Source organism: Heloderma suspectum, chromosome 4 (genome assembly GCF_057233095.1).
Source record: "Heloderma suspectum isolate Gila_16-S chromosome 4, 16-S_ref, whole genome shotgun sequence".
Classification (NCBI taxonomy): Eukaryota; Metazoa; Chordata; class Lepidosauria; order Squamata; family Helodermatidae; genus Heloderma; species Heloderma suspectum.
Genome location: NC_139461.1, coordinates 305,842,243 through 305,869,810, shown reverse-complemented (window position 1 = coordinate 305,869,810; position 27,568 = coordinate 305,842,243). Strand labels below are relative to the sequence as shown.

At 42.2% G+C, this 27,568-nt stretch overlaps 1 protein-coding gene across 1 annotated transcript in view; it reads left to right on the top strand.

Moving 5' to 3' along the window:
- Positions 1-26,223, top strand: part of KCNQ2 (potassium voltage-gated channel subfamily Q member 2) — a 164,726-nt gene extending 138,503 nt beyond the window's left edge. The window contains exons 17-18 of the mRNA XM_084848417.1: positions 6,439-6,562; positions 25,311-26,223. Of these exons, the coding sequence (XP_084704543.1) occupies positions 6,439-6,562; positions 25,311-26,033 (847 nt within the window). The 3' untranslated portion in view covers positions 26,034-26,223. The remainder of the gene's footprint in view (positions 1-6,438; positions 6,563-25,310) is intronic.
- The last annotated feature ends 1,345 nt before the right edge of the window (positions 26,224-27,568 follow it).

Below are 27,568 nucleotides of genomic sequence, written 5' to 3'. Positions count from 1 at the left end.
TGATGTAATCCAGCCATCCATATCAGCTTCCAGCTTGTCTCATACTTATTGAATCCACACTCCATAACATTTGGTATCAGGTACCACTTATACTGGGTGATATGTTAACTCAGCATCTGAGTTCAGTTAGAGGAATACATTATGCAACAGGATTGTTTCAGTGGGTAACAGGTTTCAAAGGCATAAAAGATGTTTGCAAACACAGGTTTGTTCCCACTTTACATTTTCAACTGTACACTTAACTCTTCTTAGGTATACACCTAAAATATGTAATGTGTGAATTGGCCCTATTACCTCCATTTTACAAATGGTGACCCCTGAATCTGAAAGTGTGCCATTGAGTCCATAGCTATGTTGGAATTTCAACCCAGACAACAAGCTCTCCAAGTTGATTGCTGGACCAGAGAATGAAATTCAAGAACGCATTGGACATAGGTTCATTTCAGGTCTTATTATACCCACCAGTGTTGTTAGCAAAGATGTAAAATTAAATGCTGACTCTTTAGTCCAATTCACACAGCAAAGTGGCATGCAGCAAAGTGCCCATTTAAATGGAACAGCAAGGAGGCTGCACATGAATGTCCTCCTATGTGAAACAGTCTGTACAACATTATTTGTGTATATCGGACCTTAGAGATTCTTGACACTTGCGTTTCATTGGCTAATCTATTTGTCACTTAGATGAGTGAAACTAGTTGGTTTAATTTCCAGAGGGGCAGCCATGTTAGTCAGTTCAAGCAAAAACAGCAAAGGCTCTTGTGGCACTTTAAAGACTAAAAAACATATTATGGCATACGCTTTCTCCCTGAAAGCTTACAACATAACAAATTTGTTCGTCCTTAAGGTGCCACCAGTCTCTTTGTTGATTAGTTTAAAATAGGAAACTGGAGGACTTGAGTGCACACTCAAGAAGTGCTAGGTTTCTGGAGAAACTTCTGCATCCAAGTAGCTTTGTAAACTGTCAGTAGCCATGCAATGGCTTCCAAGATGGTTTTTGTTCCCAGTTGCTTGTTAAAGATGAGAGTTCAGTGCACTCTGCTGCTGAAGAGAAAATCCCCCCCAGCCCCCGCCAAATCCATTTTCACATGCACTCCCATTATTTATCTCACTGGATTCTTGCCATTGCCCAGGATCCAAAGAACTACGTGATGTTTTCTCATTTGGCCAAGGGAGCTTGGAATTCTGCTTCTTAAACAGCACACTCACACGTACCTTGCCACATGGCAAATATGTTTTGAAATGGAGGGCAGTTTTGAAAGCAGATTTGGAAATGCAGTTGGAGATTGGATGGCAGGAGTTTTCCTGTTCTAAGAAGAAAACTTAAAGATCTGGCGGCGGTGGTCTCACACCAACCATTGCATGCCCCTTAAGTAGTCCTTTGGAAGATTAGAATGCAAATAGCCCAGACAGGTTTTTCTGGTGCTAATATTGATCACAGTCCAAATCCTACATACAGGAGTAGTTCATTTGACTTAATGGTGTTCCTTTAGAACCAATAGGTTTGGGGATTGCAGCTCTTCTGGAAGTTTGCAGCTAAGGACATTTTTGCTTACTGGCTAGAAAGGTATATGTGGATAACATCATACTGTAAAAATACATAGGTAAGGAAGGAAGGTAGCAAGGATTTTTAAAAGATGCTTGCCATAAAGGAAAAATTACCACAAAATTGGTCGTATTCAGTTTGATAGTACATCCTAACTAAGACTGAGGAAAGACAATAGCATTTCCTAATCTCTCTCATTCTCATTAAAATCTAGCAAAGTATGTAACCAGTATTCCCTTTTGACAAACAGGGAATTAGAGAAGCGTACTGCTGAACTACACATTCAGAAATATCACATGGTACAGCCCTGCTGCGAGTGTACTGATTCAAAATGCAAATGGGAGATCACATCATTTAGTGTTCATCTCTCTCTCTTTCCATCCATCTATCATCCATCCATCCTTTCCCATGGAAAGTATCTGACCTACTTCACAAGGTTGTAGTAAGGGTCTGTGTGTGTCTGTCGGAGTGGGTGGGAAGAATCATGTATGCTGCAGAGCTCTTTGGAGGAAGGGCAGGATAAAAACATAAGAAATAAATAAAAACCATGAAGAACAGTTCTCGTGCACCCGTGTCCCTGATGTGCCAGCATTCCACATGCAGGGATTTTTATGACAGATGCTTCACACCAGCAACTCTGCTGTCTGCATTCCGAAGAACAGTCCCAGGAGGGCAGCACCATGAGCTATTTCTGAATATGTACTTTGGTTATTAAAGTATTTCCAGGTTGGTGGTTTTTCATGCAATTTGCTACTGGTATTTTCAATTCTAAGCAGCACAGTCACAAACAGTAGTGTTGCCAGACATAACTTATAAATATCGCAAACCAGTCTGAGGGTAAGTAGCCAGTCATATGACATGGATAAAGGGGGTTGGCCTGGTCTGTGCTCAAAAAGCAATATTTTAAAATATAATTTCCAAACTGTTCATTTAAAAAAAAAATCATTTCTCTCTTTCTCTTTGTTTTTTTGTTTGTTGTCGCCCTATTTGAGCAGTATTGATCTTTGCTGTCTGCTTTTGGCCAGAGGGTGAACCTACAGACACACCTCTTTGCATGTTCCCATAAGCATGGAGCATAATGAAGCATGAAAGAAAATTGCGCTGTGGCTGAGCCAAGAGTTTTTATATTTCTTTTCTTTCTGCATCACTTCAAAGAAGGAAAATCATGGTTACAAATGATTCATATATAGTAAAGTCTTTTTCAAGTTACCATGAAAATGGATCAGGATGCCATCAGATACCATCACTCTGTTACATTTTTGTATCAATAGGTAATAAGTACCTAGTAGAGGTAATTCATAATGGATGGCTTAAGCTACTCCCCCCCCCCCCAATTTGGGTAGGTGCAGATAAGATACGGAGAAACCAACTGAAACTCTGTTTAGCATGTCACAATTGTAGCCCAGACTCATTTACATGCTTGGTACTATGCAAACATTGTCCACCCTCTACCTTCTCAGAAGCATTCACTCAGACCTCCAGGATAAAGGCAACTCACTGCTGCATTCCAGCTGTTGGGAACAGCAACAGGAGAGGGCTGCTTCCTTCATGTCCTACTTTTGGGCTTCCCAGAGGCAGCTGCTTGGCCACTGCAGGAAGTTAGATGCTTGTTTAGATAGACCATTGGTCTGATCCAGCAGGCCTCTTTTTACGTCAGAGTTGTAACTCCTCCTCTGAAGATTGTGTCCCCATCTATACACGTTGGGATCATGGACACACTTGGGAGCAAGTCTCTCGTATTCTCCTTGGGGTTATTTCACACACATCACCTACCTGGGTTTGCTATCAGGGCAACTCAACAGGGAGCTATGGTCAGTCCTAGCTCCCTGACAAATCTCCCTAAGTTTTCACATATTTGTCAGTACGCATTGGTCAGCATTCACACGTTAAGTGTTTAGGTGTACACATAAGACATCTTTTGGGTAGGCTTCTTCCACGTGTGAATCAGTCCTCAGCCTGGAAGGTGAGCTTCCCTTCTTGAAAGAGCTGTGCAGTTTGCAGAGGAGAGCAGAGAAGGCAGCAACCCTCTGTTTCTGCACCCTGCAAAAGCATCCACTGCACTGAAGGGATACTAGATCACATTTTGAAAGGTCAATGTATTTAGGATCATGATGAGTCATATTGGTTTTGTGGGACTGAGTCCAAGTTCATAACTGGTTTATGGATCTCTTGAAAGTGCATTTGCATCTAAACATCTGCTGTATGAGAAATGTGTTCCATTTGAACCACAAACCCAAGTCATTTTTGTTTCCTCCAAACCAAAGGATATAATTGGTTTTCTAACCTGTTTAGGTGCATGCCCTGTGGCACCCTGCTTTGCCTAGGAAAGAGTACTATACAGAGGTTTTCCCAGAAAGGTACATCATCTGTGAGCCACTGACCAGAACCTAAAACAAAAACAAGTATGTTTCTGTATGCGAAATGCAGAGACTGTTGACATTTGCAAGGGAATGCTGGCAATTCGTCATGCATCTGGTGAATGTCTAAAAATACAGCTCTATCATAAGTATTGTCAACATTCACTAGTGTCACTCCATGATTCTGGGCACTCATCAGATATATGTAGGACTGTCAAGTCCGCAAACTTACTGGGCTCTTTGTGGTGAAAGAGTGGTGCCCCCTTCCTCTTCACCCTGTAGATGATAAATGAGTTGCACTCTCCATTCTGATGGTCAGTCACGCAGGGGCCCTGCTTGTAAGATTTCTCTTCCTCAAAAAAGGGAGGCTCAGAGGTTACATCATATGTATGGTGAAAGTGGAGGGGGGTATGCAGGTCTTCTGCCACTGGCAAAGGCCCAGTAAGTTGTATGAACTAGAACATTATTCCCTTGTTACTGTTTACCATCTCCATACTTTGAACACACTAGTACAGATAAAACTCTAGCCTTTCTTCTGCCAAATTGTTGGAAATAGCCTTGTGAATTGCCCCTTTCCTAGGTTTTTGTTACGATGTGTAATTGAGAGAGCACTTTTAATTTTGCAAAGTGCTTTACAACCTTTAGTCTTGTTAATCCTTTCTTCCCCTTCCTTTGCCTGCATTCAGACTCATAATTCTCATCCATCTCCTTCTGCATGGACCTGTTGCCTACACTTCAGAATTGCATAAGAAGTATTGTTTTAGTTCGGCTCAAGACAACTAACTTGGTTTCAGACAGATTTATGTACTTGGTTTTTTGTTATTGTTGTTTTGTTCTTTACATCACCTGTACACCTCTGGCATATTATGCAAGGATAAAATTGTCCTGGGTTAATTAATGGCTCATGGTTGAAGCAGATGGCCAACTCTTAGGGCCATTCTTAGGGTAGAATGAAGAATATGACCCATTGTGTTATGTGGCAGTGACAGGATCTTTGCTCAAAAGTGCCGTATTCTAAAAGACATTGGGAAATAGAATTGCCTGTGACTGGTAAGTCATGTTTCCATTTGATGAAAGCCAGTAATTAGAACTATATGATCCACTGAGTTGGGCAAAAGCGTGATCAATTATAATGGAAAAAAATAAGCTATGGCTGTTGATTTTTAGTAATTTATCACAATCAAAACCCGCAATGCTTCCAAAGAGTTCAGAGTGGCTCCTGTGTAGCCTCCCATCCAGCTAACTTAAGAGGTCTGATCTGATTAGCTTCAGTAAGAGAACTGTGTCATGTGGTCAAACCATTCTCTGGGCCATTAGCTATGGGGCTGCTTGTATCATAATGGCCCATCTATGATTATTGTTTGTGTCCTTCCTATCTGCTGTAGAACACACCTGTCCTAAAAATACAGACAATTTTTGAACTTGTTTTTAACTGTCATGGCATCCAGCCAAAGAAGCATAGGAGGCTAGGGACCTATAACCAAAAATTCTTAGGAAAAAAATTACATGCTGAGGATGGTTTCTTTTTGGGAGGCTGTGACAGATAAATATTTATGGAACTGATTAAAAAGTTAATCAGTTAATATTTGTCATGTAGTTGACCTCTGCCCCAACACTGGTCTTCAACCAGTGGGTTGAATGCTGACTGGCATCAGCACCATATTTTGCTTAGGGTTCTTTTTCCTTTAAAAAAAAAAAAAAAAAAGGAACAGTAAGACAGAGAGATATAAGATGCTAAGGAGGTCAGAGAGGTCATGTATCTAGTAGCATAGTTACATAGAAGAAAGAATTTCAGCAGATATGGCTTTTCTTACCTCCAGCATGACAAATTGCACCTGCCAAAATCCCCTCTTCTGTTGCATTTTGAGGTTAGAGACAAGTCTTGGACCTGAAAAAGTTGATGATTACTGTCCTAGACGTCTCAGTCATTATCTGAGGTTAATCTCCAAGATCTGAAAATCATTATTTGTATATATTGAGTATGGAAATGATGAAACAAAAAATTACAATTGGACTACTTTTATGTACTTTATAGGGCCAGGCAAGCTGGTGCCCTGTAGATGTTTTGGGCTACAACTCCCATCAGCCCCAGGCATCATGGCCAATTATCAAGAATTATGGGAGTTGTACCCCCAAACATTAGGAAGACACTGGGTTGCCTAGCCCTGAAATGTAGACAGATATATTCATATACAATTGTAAAAAGAGATGCTAAATCATTTGGGAGTTAACACGTTTGATATCAGATTCTCCCCAAGGGGCAAGTTTACTATGCATAATGTGCCAGATTATATCTCTAGAAACTGAACTAGTGTATTTTGAACCAATATACACTTACAGAAATAGAGAGGTGTGTTTGCACCTGAATTTATAGTTAGTTACCTCCTTCTGTTTGTGTGAATAGTTGTATGATGCTTATCAGCTGAGAAAAAGGCATTTGCTTTGTCCTACAGATCAGTAAGAATAGAGTTCTGAGGCCTTAATTGTAGCTCACTAACTTCATGGCTTTTTCTGGGGTGGGGTTTACGCTCCTGGTAGAGTTGACCAGATTGTTGGGCGAGGGCCATCAATGACAGATAAGGACCGCACCAAAGGCCCAGCCGAAGGGGAGCTTCCTGAAGATCCAAGTATGATGGGCAGACTTGGAAAGGTGGAAAAACAGGTATGTTGAGTATTCCTAAATTATGAAGTTCAGCCTTTTCAATGTGATTTTTGAGAAAGAGCATGGAGAGAGGAGGGAAATAAGAAAATTCATGTACCAACTCAAGACATACATAATGGCCAAGCTGAATGTCCACTAACAGAGATGGTTCGGGAAGGGTGAAGCTCATTGTTAATCGGTTCCAGCTGAGCCAGTTGAGGGGGCCTTGCTGTCTCACCTCTCTCTCTGATGCAGCCAGGTAGAATGGGGTACTGATGGAGGCAGTTCTGGGAGGGGAGGAGCTAAATGGCAATTGGTCTGATGGAGGCTCAGCAATCCTGATGTCTCACCTCCCTCTCCCTATTGGGGGAGTGGATTGTCTTGACTTGAGTGTGCAGTCTGTTCTAGAGGGGGTTGCCAGGTCCATAGTTGGGGGCATGTTCTTTGACCCAGTACTCCTGTTAGATGCACAGGTGATGTCCATGGTAAGGGGCACCTTTTTCCAGGTTTGACTGATTTGCTAAATACAACCCTTCCTGGTGAAGTTGGACCTTTCCAACAGCCACTTCTGCTTTAGGTACCTCCAGATTGGACTAGTTACGCACTTTACATAAGGCTGCCCTTTAAAAGCATTCGGAAACTACAACAGGTACAACATGCTGTGGCCGGGGAACCCTTCTTCCTTATATTCCTCCCCGCATGCTCTGATCATCATCTGGGGCTCTTCTTCAGATCTCCTGACCCCGTGAAATATAGTGAGTGGCCACCAGTGCTGGGTCTTCTTCTGTAGTGGCACCTACTTTACGGAATACTTTGCCTCTTGGGACCCATCAGACCACAATACTCTACTGTTTTTGTAGCTGGTAAAAAGCTGGCTTCAAAAGAACAACTAATTTTTGGGTTGGTGTGTGTGTGCGCGCGCGCATGTGTTCTCTTTTTTAAATAGCTGTACTCAAAATTGTTGCAGTTTGTTGGTTTGTTATATTAATATAGTTTTTTTAAAAAAATATTGTTATAAATGAGGTGTGTGATACATTTTCAAATATTTTGTGGTGTTCTTGCTTTTGTTAGCCAACTTGAGTTCTTTTTTTGGAAATAATATATCTACCATTTGAAAACCAATACCATAATATGTTATGGTAAATTTGCAGCAGAATATAAAAAAAGATATTGAAGTAAAAATATATTACCTAGGGGTGCTTGAGGAATTCAGTCTTTGCCAAATATGAAAGACCTTCCAGATTAATGTCCAGATTGGAAAGTAGTTAACAACTGGCTTTTGTATTTTGTTCTGATATGTTGAATGTTCTGATACAGTCCTTGGCTCAAAAAAAATCAAAATATGTTTACAAATGCTTATTTGGGGAGACAATGTGCTTTCTAAAAATGTATTTAAATGCATTTTTGTGCAGATTAAAAAACACTGCAGATTAATGCAGAAATGGGACAGCAAGGACTTAGGGGTGAACATATACAGTATGGAAGTGATACAGACCAGAAATAGACTACTTCACCCATCCCTAATACTATCAAAATATTGTTACATTTTATTTACAAATCAAACTCAAATAGCTAGGTAACAGTATCTATATTCCAGAGGGGTAGTCATGTTAATTTGTCATAGCAAAAACTTCAGTTGTTGTTGTTCAGTCGTTCAGTCATGTCCGACTCTTCGTGACCCCATGGCCTTCCTGTCCTGCGCTCTCTCCCGGAGCGTGCTCAAGTTCATATTCATTGCATCGGTGATGCTAGCTACCCATCTCATCCTCTGCTGTCCCCTTCTCCTTTTGCCTTCAATCTTTCCTAGCATCAGGGTCTTTTCCAGGGAGTTTTCTCTTCACATTTGGTGGCCAAAATATTGGAGCTTCAGCTTCAGTATCTGTCCTTCCAATGAGCACTCAGGGTTGATTTCCTTTAGGATGGACTGATTTGACCTCCTTGCAGTTCAGGGGACTCGTAAGAGTCTTCTCCAGCACCACAGTTTGAAGGCATCAATTCTTCGGCGCTCAGCCTTCCTTATAGTCCAGCTCTCACAGCCATACGTTGCTACTGGGAAAACCATAGCTTTGATTATACGAATCTTTGTTGGCAAGGTGATGTCTGCTTCTTACTATGCTGTCAAGGTTTGCCATAGCTTTCCTCCCAAGGAGCAAGCGTCTTTTAATTTCATGGCTACAGTCACCATCTGTGGTGATCTTGGAGCTCAAGAAAGTAAAATCTGTCACTGCTTCCATTTCTTCTCCTTCTATATGCCAGGAAGTGATGGGGCCAGATGCCATGATCTTCGTTTTTTTAATGTTGAGTTTCAAACCAGCTTTTGCACTCTCCACTTTCAACCTCAACAAGAGGCTCTTGAGATCCTCTTCGCTTTCTGCCATTAGGGTGGTATCTTCTGCGTATCTGAGGTTGTTGATAATTATCCTGGCAATCTTAATTCCGACCTGTGATTCATCCAACCCGGCGTTTCTCACGATGTACTCTGCATATAAGTTAAATAAGCAGGGTGACAATATACAGCCTTGTCGTACTCCTTTCCCAATTTTGAACCAATCAGTTGTTCCATGTCCGGTTCTTACTGTTGCTTCTTGTCCCTTGTACAGGTTTCTCAGGAGACAGGTAAGGTGGTCCGGTACTCCCATCTCTTTAAGAATTTGCCACAGTTTGTTGTGATCCACACAATCAAAGGCTTTAGCATAGTCAATGAAGCAGAAATAGACGCTTTTCTGGAATTCTCTTGCTTTCTCCATGATCCAGCGAATGTTGGCGATTTGATCTCTCGTTCCTCTGCCTCTTTGAAACCCAGCTTGTACTTCCGGTAGTTCTCGATTCACATGCTGCTGTAGTCTAGCTTGTAGGATTTTGAGCATAACCTTGCTGGCATGTGAAATGAGCGCAATTGTACGGTAGTTTGAACCCTCTTTGGCATTGCCCTTCACATCAGACTAATAATTTAATTGTGGCATAAGCTTTCATGGACTAGAACCCACTAATCAGGTTCATAAACTGTTATTGAGAAATACATTAATATGTTTGGATACAGAAGGGAAAAAAGCATTTATAAACTACGGCTCCAAAAGATGTAAATGGTAAAATGAGATGTGTCTCATTTCTGTGTAGAGCCCAAACATGTACTTGTAAGAAGTTAGAATAATACATTCAAAATGTATTGGATCCACAATTAAAATAATAATGATGATGATAATGATAATGATACTGATACTGATACTGATAATATGAATGATCCTTTATTGTTCAAAGCCATAGGCCATCACAATTTAAAAAACAGAATAAAATACCATAAAATTATAAAATCAATTTAAAAACAGTACACAAATCATTAAAGTGACACATTTGCATCTCACTTCCCCTCCAGCCCCAAAGTCCTTCCCCTAGATTTATATGAGGGTATGGTATGATGCCTAGCTCTTAATTTTTTGGCAGCCAGGGCAGATTTTGCAACCTGGGTCGTAACATATACATCATTATCTGCAAGTAATGTAGAAATCTGAAGGTCTATTCCAAGGAAGGTCTATTTGACAAAAAACAACAACAAAGGATAAGGTGGAGAAATTTATGCCTTGGGGAGTCATACAAATAGCAGTGAAGTAAATAGTGTTCTATATACTCAACTTTGCCAGACTCACAGACACAGAGTTGGAAATGAGGTGGGGTATTGTCAGATCTCCCCTCCAGATAAGGAGAGGGCATGTACTGGAATCATAAAGCTGTAAATGATTTTCTTAAAGGAGACACAGTAAGAGTTGTAAAGTACTGCTCCAGACCAAATGTCACTTTATATTTTGTTCAGTCGTTCAGTCGTGTCCGACTCTTCGTGACCCTATGGACCACAGCACGCCAGGCCTTCCTGTCCTGTGCTCTCTCGCGGAGTGTGCTCAAGTTCATATTCATTGCATCGGTGATGCTATCTAGCCATCTCATCCTCTGCTGTCCCCTTCTCCTTTTGCCTTCAGTCTTTCCCAGCATCAGGGTCTTTTCCAGAGAGTTTTCTCTTCGCATTAGGTGGCCAAAATATTGGAGTTTCAGCTTCATTATCTGTCCTTCCAACGAGCACTCAGGGTTGATTTCCTTTAGGATGGACTGATTTGACCTCCTTGCAGTCCAGGGGACTCGTAAGAGTCTTCTCCAGCACCACAGTTCGAAAGCATCAATTCTTCGGCGCTCAGCCTTCCTTATAGTCCAGCTCTCCCAGCCATACATTACTACTGGGAAAACCATAGCTTTGATTAGACAGACCTTTGTCGGCAAGGTGATGTCTCTGCTTCTTACTATGCTGTCTAGGTTTGCTATAGCTTTCCTCCCAAGGAGCAAGCGTCTTTTAATTTCATGGCTACAGTCACCGTCTGCAGTGATCTTGGAGCCCAAGAAAGTAAAATCTGTTACTGCTTCCATTTCTTCTCCTTCTATATGCCAGGAAGTAATGGGGCCGGATGCCATGATCTTCGTTTTTTTAATGTTGAGTTTCAAACCAGCTTTTGCACTCTCCTCTTTCACCCTCAACAAGAGGCTCTTGAGATCCTCTTCGCTTTCTGCCATTAGGGTGGTATCGTCTGCATATTGGAGGTTGTTGATAATTCTCCCAGCAATCTTAATTCCGACCTCTGATTCATCCAACCCAGCATTTCTCATGATGTACTCTGCATATAAGTTAAATAAGCAGGGTGACAATATGCAGCCTTGTCATACTCCTTTCCCAATTTTGAACCACTCGGTTGTTCCATGTCTCGTTCTTACTGTTGCTTCTTGACCCTTGTACAGGTTTCTCAGGAAACAGGTAAGGTGGTCTGGTACTCCCATCACTTTAAGAATTTGCCACAGTTTGTTGTGATCCACACAATCAAAGGCTTTAGCGTAGTCAATGAAGCAGAAATAGACGTTTTTCTGGAATTCTCTTGCTTTCTCCATGATGCAGCGAATGTTGGCGATTTGATCTCTCGTTCCTCTGCCTCTTCGAAACCCAGCTTGTACTTCCGGTAGTTCTCGGTTCACATACTGCTGAAGCCTAGCTTGTAGGATTTTGAGCATCACCTTGCTGGCATGTGAGATGAGCGCAATTGTGCGGTAATTTGAACACTCTTTGGCGTTGCCCTTCTTTGGAATTGGAATGTAAACTGACCTTTTCCAGTCTTGCGGCCATTATTGAGTGTTCCAAATTTGTTGGCATATTGAATGCAGCACTTTAACAGCATCATCTTTTAGGATTTTAAATAGCTCAGCTGGAATACTGTCATCTCTGCTAGCTTTGTTGTTACTAATGCTTCCTAAGGCCGACTTGACTTCACTCTCTAGGATGTCTGGCTCGAGTTCAGTGACCGCACTATCATGGCTATCAGGGACATTCAGATCTTTCCTGTATAGTTCTTCTGTGTATTCTTTCCACCTCTTCTTAATCTCATCTGCTTCTGTTAGGTCCCTGCCTTCTTTGTCCTTTATCATGCCCGTCGTTGCACAAAACGTTCCCTTGAGATCTCCAATTTTCTTGAAGAGATCTCTAGTCTTTCCCATTCTGTTGTTTTCCTCGATTTCTTTGCATTGTTCATTGAAGAAGGCCTTCTTGTCTCTCCTTGCTATTCTCTGGAACTCTGCATTCAGTTGGATATATGTTCCCCTTTCCCCCTTGCTTTTCGCTTCCCTTCTTTCCTCAGCTACTTGTAAAGCCTCATCAGACAGCCACTTTGCTTTCTTGCATTTCTTTTTCTTTGGGATGGATTTCGTTGCTGCCTCCTGAACAATGTTACGGACCTCCGTCCATAGTTCCTCAGGCACTCTGTCTGTCAGGTCTAATCCCTTAAATCTATTCCTCACCTCCACTGTATATTCATCAGGGATATGATTTAGGTCATACCTGAATGGTTTAGTGGTTTTCCTTACGTTCTTCAATTTAAGCCGAAATTTTGCAAGAAGCAGCTCATGATCTGAGCCACAGTCAGCTCCAGGTCTTGTTTTTACTGACTGTATGGAGCTTCTCCATCTTTGGCTGCGAAGGACATAATCAATCTGATTTCGATATTGACCATCTGGTGATGTCCATGTGTAGAGTCATCTCTTGTGCTGTTGGAAAAGAGTGTTTGCTATGATCAGCGTGTTCTCTTGGCAAAACTCTATTAGCCTTTGTCCTGCTTCATTTTGTACACCAAGGCCATGCCTGCCTGTTATCCCGGTGATTTCTTGACTTCCTACTTTAGCATTCCAATCCCCTATGATGAAGAGGACATCTTTTTTTGGTGTTAGTTCTAGAAGGTGTTGGAGGTCTTCATAGAACCGATCAACCTCAGCTTCTTCGGCATCAGTGGTTGGGGCATAGACTTGAATTACTGTGATGTTGAATGGTTTGCCTTGGATTCGTACTGAGATCATTGTATCGTTTTTAAGATTGTACCCTAGTACTGCTTTTCCCACCCTTTTGTTGACTATGAGTGCTACTCCATCTCTTCTAACGGATTCTTGCCCACAATAGTAGATATGATGGTCACCTGAATTAAATTCGCCCATGCCTGTCCATTTTAGTTCGCTGATTCCCAAGATGTCGATGTTCAATCTTGCCATCTCCTGTTTGACCACCTCCAGCTTACCTTGATTCATTGATCTGACATTCCAGGTTCCTAAACAATATTGTTCTTTACAGCATCGGATTTTCTTTTCACCACCAGACACATCCGCAGCTGAGTGTCCTTTCGGCTTTGGCCCAGCCGCTTCACTCTTTCTGGCACTACTTGGAAATACCCTCTGCTCTTCCCCAGTAGTATATTGGACACCTTCCGACCTGAGGGGCTCATCTTCTGGCGTCATCTCTTTTAGCCTTGTGATATGTTCCATGGGGTTTTCTTGGCAAGAATACTGGAGTGGGTTGCCATTTCCTTCTCCAGTGGACCACATTTTGTCAGAACTCTCTGCCATGACCTGTCCGTCTTGGGTGGCCCTGCACGGCATAGCTTATGGCATCACTGAGTTACGCAAGCCCTGAACAACAACAATCAATGCTATGGTTTTCCCAGTAGTAATGTATGGCTGTGAGAGCTGGACTATAAGGAAGGCTGAGCACCAAACAATTGATGCCTTTGAACTGTGGTGCTGGAGAAGACTCTTACAAGTCCCCTGGACTGCACGGAGGTCAAATCAGTCAATCCTAAAGGAAATCAACCCTGAGTGCTCATTGGAAGGACAGATACTGAAGCTGAAGCTCAAATATTTTGGCCACCTAATGCGAAGAGAAAACTCTCTGGAAAAGACCCTGATGCTGGGAAAGACTGAAGGCAAAAGGAGAAGGGGACGGCAGAGGATGAGATGGCTAGATATCATCACCGATGCAATGAATATGAACTTGAGCACGCTCTGGGAGAAGAGAGTGCAGGACAGGAAGGCCTGGCGTGCTATGGTCCATGGGGTCATGAAGAGTCGGACATGACTGAACAACAACAATAACAACAAGATTTGGTCCTGCTGCTTTTACTGCCTTGGAGTCTCCTTTGCTATTGGAAATACTTATTGGAGCTGATCAGATGTATCAACCTACAATTCATGTTTATAAACATTTATTATCAATGAATAAATATGACTCAAGTGGTTTACAGGAGGAATGGAACAGGGAATTGGAATGTCCTATTTTGCTGAATCAATGGACTGCCATTTTAGGGTCTGTGTCAGATGTTTCAATGGATCTTCGGTTACGCCTTATTCAGCAAAAGCTTTTGTTTCAGGTCTATTTGATGCCACAATGTCTTTTCAGTAAAGGTTTGTCAAATTCGGCTAATTGTTGGAGGTGTAACGCAGCCAATGCTTCTTTTATCCATATGATTTAGAAATGGCCAATGGCCACCTCCTTTTGGGATGAAGTCATTGTATAGATAAATTTTGTATTGGAAAGCTCTTTAATATTTACTGATGTAAATGTTCTCTTAAATTACTTGCCTGTTTCTTGGAATTACACATGGTGTGCGTAAATGGAGTTTTCATGCCCTTTTGGTTGCTAAAAGACTGATACTACGAAATTGGAAAGATAAAAGCTCACCGCCTGTAACGCAATGGACTGAAGATTTAACAACACTAGCAACATTTGAAAGAGTGGTATATAGGCATAACTTGCAAATGGACTTATATGTGGGTATTTGGTCTGCTTTTACTGAAGTTTGTGTAACCTTTTTTTCCCCTTCTCCCCCCTCCCCCCGAATATTGTATTGTTAGAAACTGAGGATTTTGCATATGTTGTTGGTATTTTTATTTCACTTTTTTCTTTTTCTTTTTAGGTTTTGTAATGTTTTCAGTTTGTTTTGTTTTGTAAAAAATTCACTATAGAAGATTAATAATCAAAAAACCCAACTCTGTAGGAAGAGTAGGTGAGTAAGACTTCTGTGCTAATCCCATAAATATGTAGGATATGTTTTGCAGAATTTACCCAACAACTTTGTGTTGGAATTTGCAGTTGTTCCAAGGAACATTTTTTTGGCAGGTGGGAATCATTCATACAAGACAGCTTCAGCCAGTGTAGGGCAAGCACAAGATGAGTGCATGTTTCTATGGAGAGGATTCCTGTTTCTGCCCTTAGAAAGGGAATGGGTATGCCTTGAAGGACAGCTAGCAGGAATCTCATAAAGGAATTCTGCAGATGGAAACATTGGTATACCCCAATATCTCTGCACCATATAACAGTTGTGGAAGTACCTTTTTCAGAAATACCTCAACTGCTGGCGTGACCAAACTCCCTCCTTGAAACATAAGAAAATGCATCAGGGACTGTATCGTGTGGGAAGATTTCAATTTAACTGCCTTCAAATGAGGTTTCCGTGAAAGATGAGCTTTAAACCCTAGACCCAAATATTTCAAATTTTATTCAATTTCCTTATTTTATTCAATTTCCTTATTATCCAGTTTCTACATGTGGGTTTATATTTTCTTCCCAAACACCACCATTTTTATTTTTGTATAATTTATTAATAGGTGCTCTTTTGTGCAGGACTTACTCAATTTGGTCAATAAGCTCTGCATCTCAATTAATGCAGTGGAAATCATAACAATATCATTGGTGTACAAAAGAACTGAAAGCTTGACATCCAAAATAGAAACTGGAAAGTATTCCAAACCACTCAGTTTCTGTACAATGTAGGGGGCCTGAAGACATTCCTGACCACACCTCAGTCAGTTGGTCTGTTTTCTGAGAGCAATCCATTTGCCCCTAATCTGACCATAAGAGAGGTATTAGAGTGGAGCATTTGTATTAAATACAGGAGCTGTCTGCAAATATTTGTGGCAGATAATTTTTTCCATAGATGGTGTCTGTCTATAAGATTAAAAGTGGAACTAAAATCCACAAAGGAAGCAAACAGCTCTCTTCTACCATCTTGAGAATATTTTTGAACCAAGTGATAGAGTACAAAACATTCATCTATTGTGGACTCCCTTTATAAACCCAGCCTGTTCTTCAGCAATAATTGAATTTTCAGCAGTGTAGAACTCTAGTCTACATAATAAATATTTGGAATACAGCTTAGAGATAACACTGAGCAAGCAAATTGGTCTAAAATTCTTTGGATCAGCCTTAGAGCCTTTCTTATGGATTGGCATCACTACACTTACTCCCCAGCTTTGAGGAATTCTCTCACAATGGTTTATATAAGTAAATGTTGTAGCAAGAACTGGACACCACCAGTCAGGATTTGCTCTAAACAATTCTCCTAGGGCTTTTTTTGCAGGTAAATATTTAATTAAAACATTTATTTCATCTGGGGTGATAGACTCCCATTCACAACAAGAGGCAAGGACCAAAAAATTCGTATTATAAGTAGAGTCTGCATTGATCCTGGGGGGAAAGTGGCCAAAAAGTGAAGAAAAGTGAAGATGCTACTTCAGTGCTATAATTTGGTTATCAATAGGGCCATTATAACCACATCCCTTTTACTACCAGGGCCCAGAATATGGATGAGTCCCTTTCGAAAGTTGCCAGACCTAACTGTATCCATGACCGTCATGTGTACTCATCCTTTTTGGATTGTAATAAAGTTTTATACTCTTTTTGGAGATATATCTATATCTATATCTATATATCTGAATTGAAATTTTCCGAAGTGGCCTCGTCTCAGCATCCTTATGGCTTTGCTAGGGTGTGCTTCTGAGCAGTGCACTGCACATCAAACCAACCCTGATTAGGGTATTTAGCTGGGTGGATGGTTTTAGAGATGACAACAAAGGGTCTGATCTCTTGAGCTATTTTATCAAAAATTTCTAAAGGGTCCAGGGAGGCCAAAAGTTGATCCCTTAAGGATCATAGAATCATAGAATAGTAGGGTTGGAAGGGGTCTACAAGGCCATCAAGTCCAACCCCCTGCTCAATGCAGGAATCCAAGGCAGAGCATCCCTGACAGATGGCTGTCCAGCCTCGCCTTGAATGCCTCCAGTGTGGGAGAGCCCACCACCTCCCTGGGTAATTGGTTCCATTGTCGTATTGCTGTAACAGTCAGGACGTTTTTCCTGATGTTCAGCCGGAATCTGGCTTCCTGTCACTTGAGCCCATGATTCTGTGTCCTGCACTCTGAGATGATCGAGAAGAGATCCTGGCCTTCCTATCTGTGACAACTTTTCAAGACCTTGAAGAGTGCTTGCTTGCTTGCTTGCTTTATTTATTTATTTATTTCATTTCTATACCGTCCAATAGCCGAAGCTCTCTGGGCAGTTCACAAAAATTAACTATCCTAGTGCTGTCCTATCTCTGCTCAGTCTTCTCTTCTCAAGACTAAACATGCCCAGTTCTTTCAGTCTCTCTTCATAGGGCTTTGTTTCCAGTCCCCTGATCATCTTTGTTGCCCTCCTCTGAACCCTCTCCAGTTTGTCTGCATCCTTCTTAAAATGTTGTGCCCAGAACTGGATACAGTACTCCCGATGAGGCCTAACCAGTGGTGAGTAGAGGAGAACTAGTACTTCCCAGGATTTGGAAGCTATGCTTCTATTAATGCAGCCCAAAATAGCATTTGCCTTTTTTGCAGCCACATCACATTGTTGGCTCATATTCAGCTTGTGATCGACAACAATTCCAAGATCCTTCTTGCTTGTAGTGTTGTTGAGCCACGTATCCCCCATCTTGTAACTGTGCCTTTGGTTTCTTTTTCCTAGGTGCAGAACTTGGCATTTGTCCGTATTAAATGTCATTCTGTTGTTTTCTGCCCAGTGCTCCAGTCTATCAAGATCACTTTGAATTTTGTTTCTGTCTTCCAAAGTATTAGCTATCCCGTCCAATTTTGTGTCATCTGCAAATCTGATCAGCATTCCCAGCACCTCCTCCTCCAAGTCATTAATAAAAATGTGGAAGAGCACTGGGCCCAGGACTGAGCCCTGCAGTACCCCTCTCGTTACCTCTCCCCAGTTTGAGAAGATCCCATTGATAAGCGCTCTTTGAGTCCAATTCTGTAGCCAACTGTGGATCCACCAGATCGTTGCTTCATCTAGCCCACTTTGAGCTAGTCTGCTCATCAGGATATCATGGGGTACTTTGTCGAAAGCTTTGCTGAAGTCGAGGTGTATTATGTCTACAGCATTCCCACGGTCCACAAGGGAGGTTACTAGATCAAAAAATGAGATCAGATTCATCTGGCAGGATTTGTCCTTGACAAATCCATGTTGGCTTCGAGTAATCACTGCATTGTTTTCAAGGTGCTTACAGATGGATTGCTTTATCGTCTGCTCCAGAATTTTCCCAGGGACTGATGTCAGACTGACTGGTCTGTAGTTCCCAGATTCCTCCTTTTTACCCTTTTTGAAGATAGGGACAACATTAGCCCTCTTCTAGTCATCTGGCATTTCACCCGTCCTCCATTATTTCTCAAAGAGAATAGACAGTGGTTCTAAGAGTTCTTCTGCCAGTTCCTTTATTACTCTACGGTGCAGTTCATCTGGCCCTGGAGATTTGAACTCATTCAAAGTACTTAGGTGTTCCTTGAGCATATGCCTATCAATCTCAAGCTGCAATCCTGCCCCTTCAGCCTGTACTTCGCCTTTGCGAGGGGCGTCATAGACTCTCTTTTGGGTAAAGACTCAGCCAAAGTAGGAATTGAGCACTTCTGCCTTTTCTTTGTCATATGTTATCATTTTGCCATCCTTATTTAATAGCTGAACCACTATTTCTTTCCTCTGCCTTTTACTATGCACGTAGCTGAAGAAAGCCTTTTTGTTGCTTTCAGCATCCCTTGCTAACCTTAGCTCGTTCTCAGCTTTAGCCTTCCTGACGCCATCCCTGCAATTCTGTGCTACCTGCCTGTACTCTTCCTTTGTTGCTTGGCCTTCTTTCCACTTCCTATATGTGCCTTTTTTTTCAGGTCATCTCTAAGCTTTTTGTGAAGCCACATTGGCTTCTTCTGTAGTCTTCCACCTTTTCTTCTTGTTGGAATTGTTTGTAATTGTGCCTTGAGAATTTCCTTTTTAAAAAGTTCCCACCCATCTTGGACTCCTTTTCTCGTCAGAGTCGCTTGCCATGGGAACTTACTGATCACTGTTCTGAGTTTATTAAAATCTGCTTTCCTAAAATCCAGGGTACGCGTTTGACTATACTCGGCTTTTGCTTCCCTTAGAACCAAGAACTTAAGTGTAACATGGTCACTTTCCCCCAGAGTTCCTGTAACTGCTACTTTATCCACTAAGTCATCTCTGTTGGTTAGGATCAAGTCAAGGATAGCCAATCCTCTATTTCCTTCCTCTACTTTCTGTAGGAGGAAGTTATTTGCCACACAAGTCAGGAATTTCCTGGAGGGGCCATGTTTTGCAGAATTTGTCTCCCAACAAATATCGGGGAAATTGTAGTCCCCCATTACTGCTACATCATGCTTCCTTGAAACCTTGACAATTTGCTTTTCAAAAGTTTCATCCTTGTCTTCTCCTTGATTGGGTGGCTGGTAGTAGACTCCGACCACCAGGCTCCTTTTATTCTTTGCTCCATTTATTTTGATCCAGATGCTCTCGATGGGGCTACTGAGCTCATGCTCTGTATATCTGCAGAGATATGTATTTTTCCCATATAGTACAACTCCACCTCCCTTTCTGTTCCTCCTGTTCTTTTTGAACAAGTTATATCCTTCAGTTGCTGTATTCCAGTCATGAGAGTCATCCCACCAAGTCTCAGTTACACCTATCAAGTCATAATTTCCCTCTTGCGTTAAGAGTTCAAGTTCGTTCTGTTTCTTTCCCATACTCTGGGCATTAGTTTATAGACATCGAATACCATGTGTTTCATAGTCTGGCTTTCTTCCTACATGTTTCTGAAGACTATTATTGGGCACTATTAGAGCTGTTCTCTCTGTTGTGGTGCATGAGCCTTCATCCATTGTTACCCCCAACTTTACGTCTCCCTTCCCCGTAGGATTCAGTTTAAAGCCCTCCTGATGAAGTTCTTCATGCTGTGGCCAAACACATTCTTCCCAGCCTTTGTGAGGTGCAACCCATCCCTTGCCAACAGCCCATCTTCCAGGAAGTATAGCCCGTGGTCCCAGAATCCAAATCTCTTGCACTGGCACCACCTTCGTAGCCAGTCATTCACTGTGTGAATACCTGGAGTATTTTTCTTTCCCTTTCTATACCTCTTCTAACTACTGGAAGGATGGATAACTTCCTAGGGGACATATCTTTTATCTTTTATCGCCTTGGGCTGTCACATTTTCTGATGGAACTGATAGAGAAGGGATTGATCCTGTAGGTGAGGAGAAAAGCAACTGAATTGGCATATGATCACTGTCTGGCCTAGTGAGAACTTTAAAGTTCTCAAAATGAGGAACAGCTGGTTGAGAGAGGATCGTAAAGTCTATTACACTCTTACCCTTTGGTCCAATATATGTGTAAAGGTCTGATTCAGGGCTTCTGTCCATCCCATTACACATATATAGATGGAGCTTAAAAACAAGGGCAAAAAGAGATTGGCCAGCTTTATTAATCCCCGGGTCTTTGGAATTCCTAATAAGGAAAAGGGTTAGTTCTTCAAGGGTTAAACCCAGCTTCTCTCCTATTTTACAGTTGTTTTGCCCTTTTCTGGCATTCAAGTCTCCTGCTATTAAAATTGAAGGGTCAACATTGGTCTCAAGTATAAAGGTGAGAACCTGATCTAACTCTGACCAGACTGAAATACCCTCAGACATTGAATTGTATTGGGGGCAGTATACTTTAATCAGAAACATTTTTAAACCTGAAGGCCAAACAATCTGGAGGGTTAAAATATTATTACTATTTCCCATCAATCTGGGAAATAGTTGGGTTATAATCGACTGAGATCATGGTTGCCAGATCACCTCTTGGCCGCCCCGTTACCTAATTTAATTGCTGGTAATGGATGTGGTATGTACCCAGGGAGAGAGGGAAAGGGTCTTAAAGTGATCCAGGTTTCTTGAATAAAAATAATTTGGAATTTGGCACAAAAATCTTTAAAATTCTCATCAGTTAACTTAGGAAGCCATCCCTCTACATTCCAGGACAGGACCTTAATTGGCAAGGAGTTCTTAGAATGAAGAGCTGTAGGTAGTCAGCACTGTCCTACCTCATTCAACACACCATCAGCAGTTTTAAGGGCAATTTTTCTGACACATTGGGCAACTGTGCCCTTGCTTTGGCTCCCATCCTTTAAAAAGCTTCTATCATATATGGTTTGGTGAGATATTATAGATAAAAAAACTGGATGTGTTTTGATGTGGTCTTCAGCAGCAGCTTTTTCAGTTTTGTAAACTGCTCTCCCACTTCTCACGGTTTTAGACCAGGGTTGCATATTTCTTTAGTCTCCAGCTATAACTCTGTAGCATGACAGTTTATTTCACTGCTCACCATTTCCTGTGAGTGGCTTAACAGATTTCTTTTCACCCGATGTGGAGGTAAAATTTCTTACATCTGCACAAGCTTTAAAAAACAGTGTTTGCTATGTGCGTTAGAGTAAGTGACTGAAAGTGGTGAATATTGATAAATATAAGGATTAGTGAAAAGAAATTTATTTCTCTCTTATGATTTGGGTATTTCCAAATTTGTCTTCATAAGGAAGAAATTTGGCAATTCATTGAAGTCACTAGGCGACTTTGTGTTAACTGTTAGGACAATGGGCATAATCCACCAGAGTGTTCTTGCCCACAGCTCCCATTCATTTCAGTAAGGAGAGTTTCCAAGTGGACTGTGCGTGGACTAAGTATAGTGCATTATAGTCAGGGTGGTGTGTATTTGGCATGTCTGTAAGACCATTGTGCAATCCCCAAAGGTGTTATCTGGCAAATAATTTTGGATTTCTTACAATATCAAGTGTTTATAATACAACAACAAATGCAAATGTGTTTATTATGTGGAGGTGGAGTCACATTTCAGAAGCAAAAAGGAGGAGGCGCAGGATTACCTGGGGCCTAAGGCTCTCAATGTCTCGCATAGGTCTTTCTCCTGTTCTCACATGATTGTTGTCCCATGGCCATTCTCTGTACCTTCCAGGGCTTATAGCTTATAATTAATGGAAAAAGAAAACCCCAGCTATACATTACATCTTCCTTATTAAATTGCTTGGTCAAAAATTTCAAATCCTTCCGTGATGGAAACAGGGCCAATGCTGAATCACTTTTGTTCCATCCACCATCTGTTTGGCCTGGACCTGAAATGTCTCTACTACTATATTTTTATATTTCCAATCCATGAAATTAACCGGGATGTCTGTACATTTCGTACATTTAGCACAGCGATAGGCAGCCTTTGGGGGTCTGTGACCGTATTTGGCAATTCGAGAAACTGTCTGGGGACCACCACAAAATGGGCACACTGAAGATAAAAGCATTGGCCTTCAGCCACCTGCCATCTTCATTTCCTTAGAATGTCTTTGAGTCCTACTTGTGGCACAGAGGCATTCACAGGAAAAGAGGATGGGAGCAGCTAGTGATACCAACTGCGAGTAGAAAGTGATACCAACTGCGAGTAGGAAATTTTAAAAAAAAAAGAAAAAGAGATAGGGCACCTCAGAGCCTGCCTCCCCCTTTTTTGTCATTTGTCCACGGTGCTTCTTCCCTCTTCACTCCTCCTGCCACCTCAGTGGGTGCCAAGTGTAAAGGAAAAACTGGAGGCTAACATTTCAGGGTCCCTGGTATTGGATACCTAGGCACACTTACTTTAAACACCCTCAGCTTGGCCCTGATATTGTAGGTGAGGTTCCTTCAAGAATTTGAGACAGAGTGTTCACATTCACTCAGATTTACTTAAATTCTACAAATAAGGACTAAAACAATGACATCAACTAAATGCATTTATTAAAGAAAGATAAATAAAGTTTAACAAACACACAAACCTTCAGCCCAGCGAATGTAAGACATACTCACAGATCCTGCAGCTGTGTGCCTACCACTCACACCTGTGCTTTACCAGCAAGGGGTAAAGGGACTCTGTCCTTCTCCAAGCATGACTGGGGAGTCACTGAGGCCTAAATGATAGATTCAGAGTAATGTCTCTGGTTCACGGTGAAAGAAGAAGGACCCAGATCTCTTCCATGTACTAACTTAAATACCCTCCCAAATTGGTAACCTCCTTTTTAATACATATTTTAAAATCTATACATCTATTGGTTCACATCATCTCTTAGGTCATCCTATTCCCAGAAAGTCCAACCTTTTCTCCAAAAGTTTCTTCCTATCCCTGACTCATGTTGTTCATGACTTAGTTCCGCTTTCATCTCCTTTTTACTTCTCTCTTTTTCCAGACAGGGGAATCCCAAACCACAATGTGTTCTTTTCTGTGACCCCTTACCCAGTACCTAGTTCCCTTATAAGGATACAAACAGTTGGAAGGTTATCAAGACATCGCTTATCAGTTTATATATGGCATCTAGCAAGCTTCTAATACAATGGATCTTGCTCCCCTACTTGCTCTGTTACACATTAGCATTACCCCCCGTATAAGCACCATCTCTTACCCCTTAAACTCTCCTGTGCCCCAAAGCTTCCCTGTCCCATACCCCACACAATATCTCTATACCAAATGAAAAAAAAACAAAACAAAACCCAAGGGACAAAAAATCCTTACACAACAAAGGTGTCCAAGGGCACATTGGTGCACATGGGCACCACATTGCCTACCCCTGACTTAGCATATCCACTATTAATATTAATTCTCAAAGAAGGAAAGGAAAGAAAGAATTAAGCCAGAATCCTGGAAGCACAATTTGTTGCCAGCAACAACAGCAGGAACAGTAACATGTTGAGTCAGCAACAAAATGTTGCAGTGTATCTCATTTGTGTGTTACCTGAGCCTGTAGCTGAGGGTGTGTCTGTCCAAAAAACAAAACAAACCCCAAAAGATAACTGCAATGTAGGCCCAATGAACTATATTTGCACTGGAATTTAGAATGTAAAAATAGCTTCTCAGTGTGAACCATGAAATTAACTATCCAGATAATTGTATGACTTTCTGGCTTAGTGGTTAAGACGCTGAACTGCAGACCGGAAGGTCGGCAGGATAGCAGTTCGAGACCCGAGTGCCATGTGACGGAATGAGCTCCCGTCTTCAGTCCCAGCTCCTGCCAACCTAGCAGTTCGAAAGCAAGAAATTGCAAGTGGATAAATAGGTACCGCTTCGGCGGGAAAGGTAACAGCGTTCCGTGCACCTCGGTGTTCGGTCATGCCGGCCACATGACCACGGAAGCGTCTTCGTACAGCGCTGGCTCTTTGGCTTAGAAACGGAGATGAGCACCACACCCTAGTGTCGGACATGACTGGCTGGGGACACCTTTACCTTTTTTAAAATCTCTTCTTGTATCCCCTTTTGCCCCATTTCATACACTGAATGGAGAAGGAAAGGGAGAGAGAGAAATTGAGCAAACAGAGGAAGAGAGGGTTCCACTCTTAAAGGCAGCCCAGAAATAATTTTAGATAGAAGGGTAGAAGCGACACATAGATGTAACTGTTCATCTTCTGCTCTCCTCGTTACCGCCGCTGAGCTCCTCACCCTCACTTTCAGCCAGCCTGTCCTGCCTCCCTGCCAAGATGATCAGCAGTACTTTCCTTCCCTCCCTCTTTTTCACTGTTTCCCCCACCCACCAACTAATCCAGGGATGTCTGGATGTAGCAGTTCATGGCCGTGAGCAGTGAGGAGAGCAAGAAAGATTCACAGCAGGAAGAAAGGGGAAAAAAGTGAGGGAGGGGGAAAGCATTAGTGATGCCAGGTAGCCATTTAACTCCCCACCCCCCGTTTTCTTTAGCAACTGACCCCCAACATTCCATGGCTACCTCAGCACCGCTCACCCGCTGTTTGCTTTTGTGTTTGTGTGTGTATGCGGGTAAACCTTGAGAGCCACACAAGCATGCGGATACCTCTCCTTTGGTCCCTGTTTTGGTCAGAAAGGTATGTGTGTCTGTTGGGGGTTGTGGTGGAAACAACAGGGGGTGGTAATGGAATGACAGAGGCCAGGGTAACAAACGAAATACGGAAGTGAATGCTGTTCACAGGTGCTTAGGCCTTGTTTCAGTAGAGATGAGAATGGAGGGATTCAGCCAATCATGGAGGGATAACAAAGCACATGCATATTTGCATAGGCATGTTTGTGACCTTGCCATAATTTTGACTGCAGAATTTCAAGTCTCCTTGGGACCTAATTTGGCTTTACGCGTGCAACAGAATGTGGATTCTTTTCTTTTTTTGTTTAAACATGGCTTAGAGCATAACTTGTGTGCAAAGTAATTTTTAAAGATGAAGTGTGTGCGTGTGGGTGGGTGAGACCAAGGTTGTTTGGGTCTAAGATTTTGTCGTAATCATGCATTGGGATCTTTTTGGCATTTTCCAGGTACAGTCCATGGAGAAGAAGTTGGACTTCCTGGTCAACATCTACATGCAACGTATGGGGATCCCACCAACAGAAACAGAAGCCTATTTTGGGTCCAAAGAACCTGATCCAGCACCACCCTATCATAGCCCGGAAGACAGCCGGGAGCATATTGACAAAAATGGCTGCATTATCAAGATCATTCGCTCCACTAGTTCAATGGGACAGAAGAATTTCTCTGCACCACCTGCCACAATGATGCCAAACAACTCATGTCCCCCTTCTACGTCTTGGCAATCTTATCAGCGGCAAAGCCATGGGACTTCCCCGGTTGGCGATCCTGGTTCTTTGGTTAGAATCCCACCGCCGCCTTCACATGAGCGCTCCTTATCGGCCTTCAGTGGTGGGAACAGGGCCAGTGCTGAGTACGCAAAGACTGAAGATGTTACTGCTAAACATCCTGAGAGTGCCCTGAGAGACAGTGACACCTCCATTTCTATCCCATCAGTTGACCATGAGGAACTGGAGCGTTCCTTCAGTGGATTTAGCATTTCACAGTCCAAAGAAAATTTGGACATCCTTAACAATGGTTGCTACACTGCTGTAGCCAAAATCAGACCCTACATTGCGGAAGGGGAGTCAGATACAGATTCTGACCTCTGCACGCCCTGTGGCCCTCCTCCAAGGTCAGCAACGGGTGAGGGACCTTTCAGTGACATGGGCTGGTCAACTCCTAGACAGTGAAGCAATGGGAAGCCACCTGAATACAACGTCAAGAGCATGGGTCAGCCATACTATCCACATAGTGAACATCTTCAGGAGTCTGAGAGCTAATGTTCTGTGACCCAGAAGTTGTGGCTGTTTTATCAGAGCTCACTCTGGGAGTGGGGGAGCAGATGCTGCACCTGTTCTCTACAAAAAGAGGGCACTGTAAGATTTGAAGCACTGAAATGTCTGGTTTTCTTTCTTACTGTCTTTCTAAAATTGATAGGTGAAACTATGATCATACTCCAGGGTAGGTAGCCACAACTCTTGGTAATCTTTTAAGCTAAGAGGGCGCAGGCATCTCTTAAGAGAGCGGTGAGAAACAATTTTTACTAATAAGAGGTAACGACACTGAGCTATCACGTCACACACACGAATATGCTGGTGTAACAAGAGGAACCTGTCACTAATTATGCCTTGGGGGAGGGGGAAACAGATCTATCCTGTGATTTGACAAATGGTGGTTTAATTACATTGACAGAGAAATTAGAAGTAGGACTCAGCAAGGGTTGTACAATGAATGGTTGGTGTCCACATGGCACATACATGAATTTTCAGTAACAACAAAGAAAATTATCTTGTAACATTGGGTTGGCAATAGGACCACAGTTTCAACAGGAGTGCTTGAACTCAAAGAATAACAAATTCTGTGGGAAGCAAGGCTTCTATCTCATGAGGCTTCGATCTTTTAAAATTATTACTCACATCTGCAGGATGGCATCAAACCAGCTCTTGATCTGCATGCTCAGATGTTTAAATGTTTTTGCACTCTTTGGAATATTGTTACGTAATACAGGAGAAAACACACACCCTTGGGAGGAAACTCCATTTTCTGTGGTAAGAAAGTGGGAAAGATTGGGAGCCAAGAATGCTTATCTTTAAGACCGGGTCAATTCCAAAGAACAGGGTTATACACTAGATCATTTACATTGCATAGCCATATTTCTGGGGTCTACTGCTCAAGTTTAGAATGGCTGTTTCTCTCACTAGCTACATTTGAGAGTTCAAAAAGAAGAGAGGCAAAAAGAGGCATTCTTAGAAGCACTCATGGAAGTCGACTAAGGGAAATCTTTCATTATAAAAATGCCTTGCAACCCCACCAAATCAGGGCATATAAGAAGCCTGACATTCTGTAAGATCAGAAGTCCCATTATAGGTGCAGAAGCAAGACATCTCCAGTCAGTGGCAGCTGGTGACTCCTTTTCCATGGAGGCTGTGATTCCATTCAGGGTTTTAGTTACCACCAGCCAAAACTCTAAGGGAAATATCCAAGATGCTGAACCCATTTTGGGAATGGGATTCAGCACCTTGGATAGCACCATTAGAGTTTTGGCTAGTGGAAACTAAAACCCTGAATAGAATCACAGTCCGTCCGGAACTGGAGTCACCAGCCACCACTGTCTCTAGTTCAGAAAGGGGCTTCCTGTCAGATGAGTCATAGGGTAGACTGAAGCTGAGCTAACAGCAGCTGGGCCATGGGGTTACTTCTGCACTTTGCATTGTGCCTGCATGCT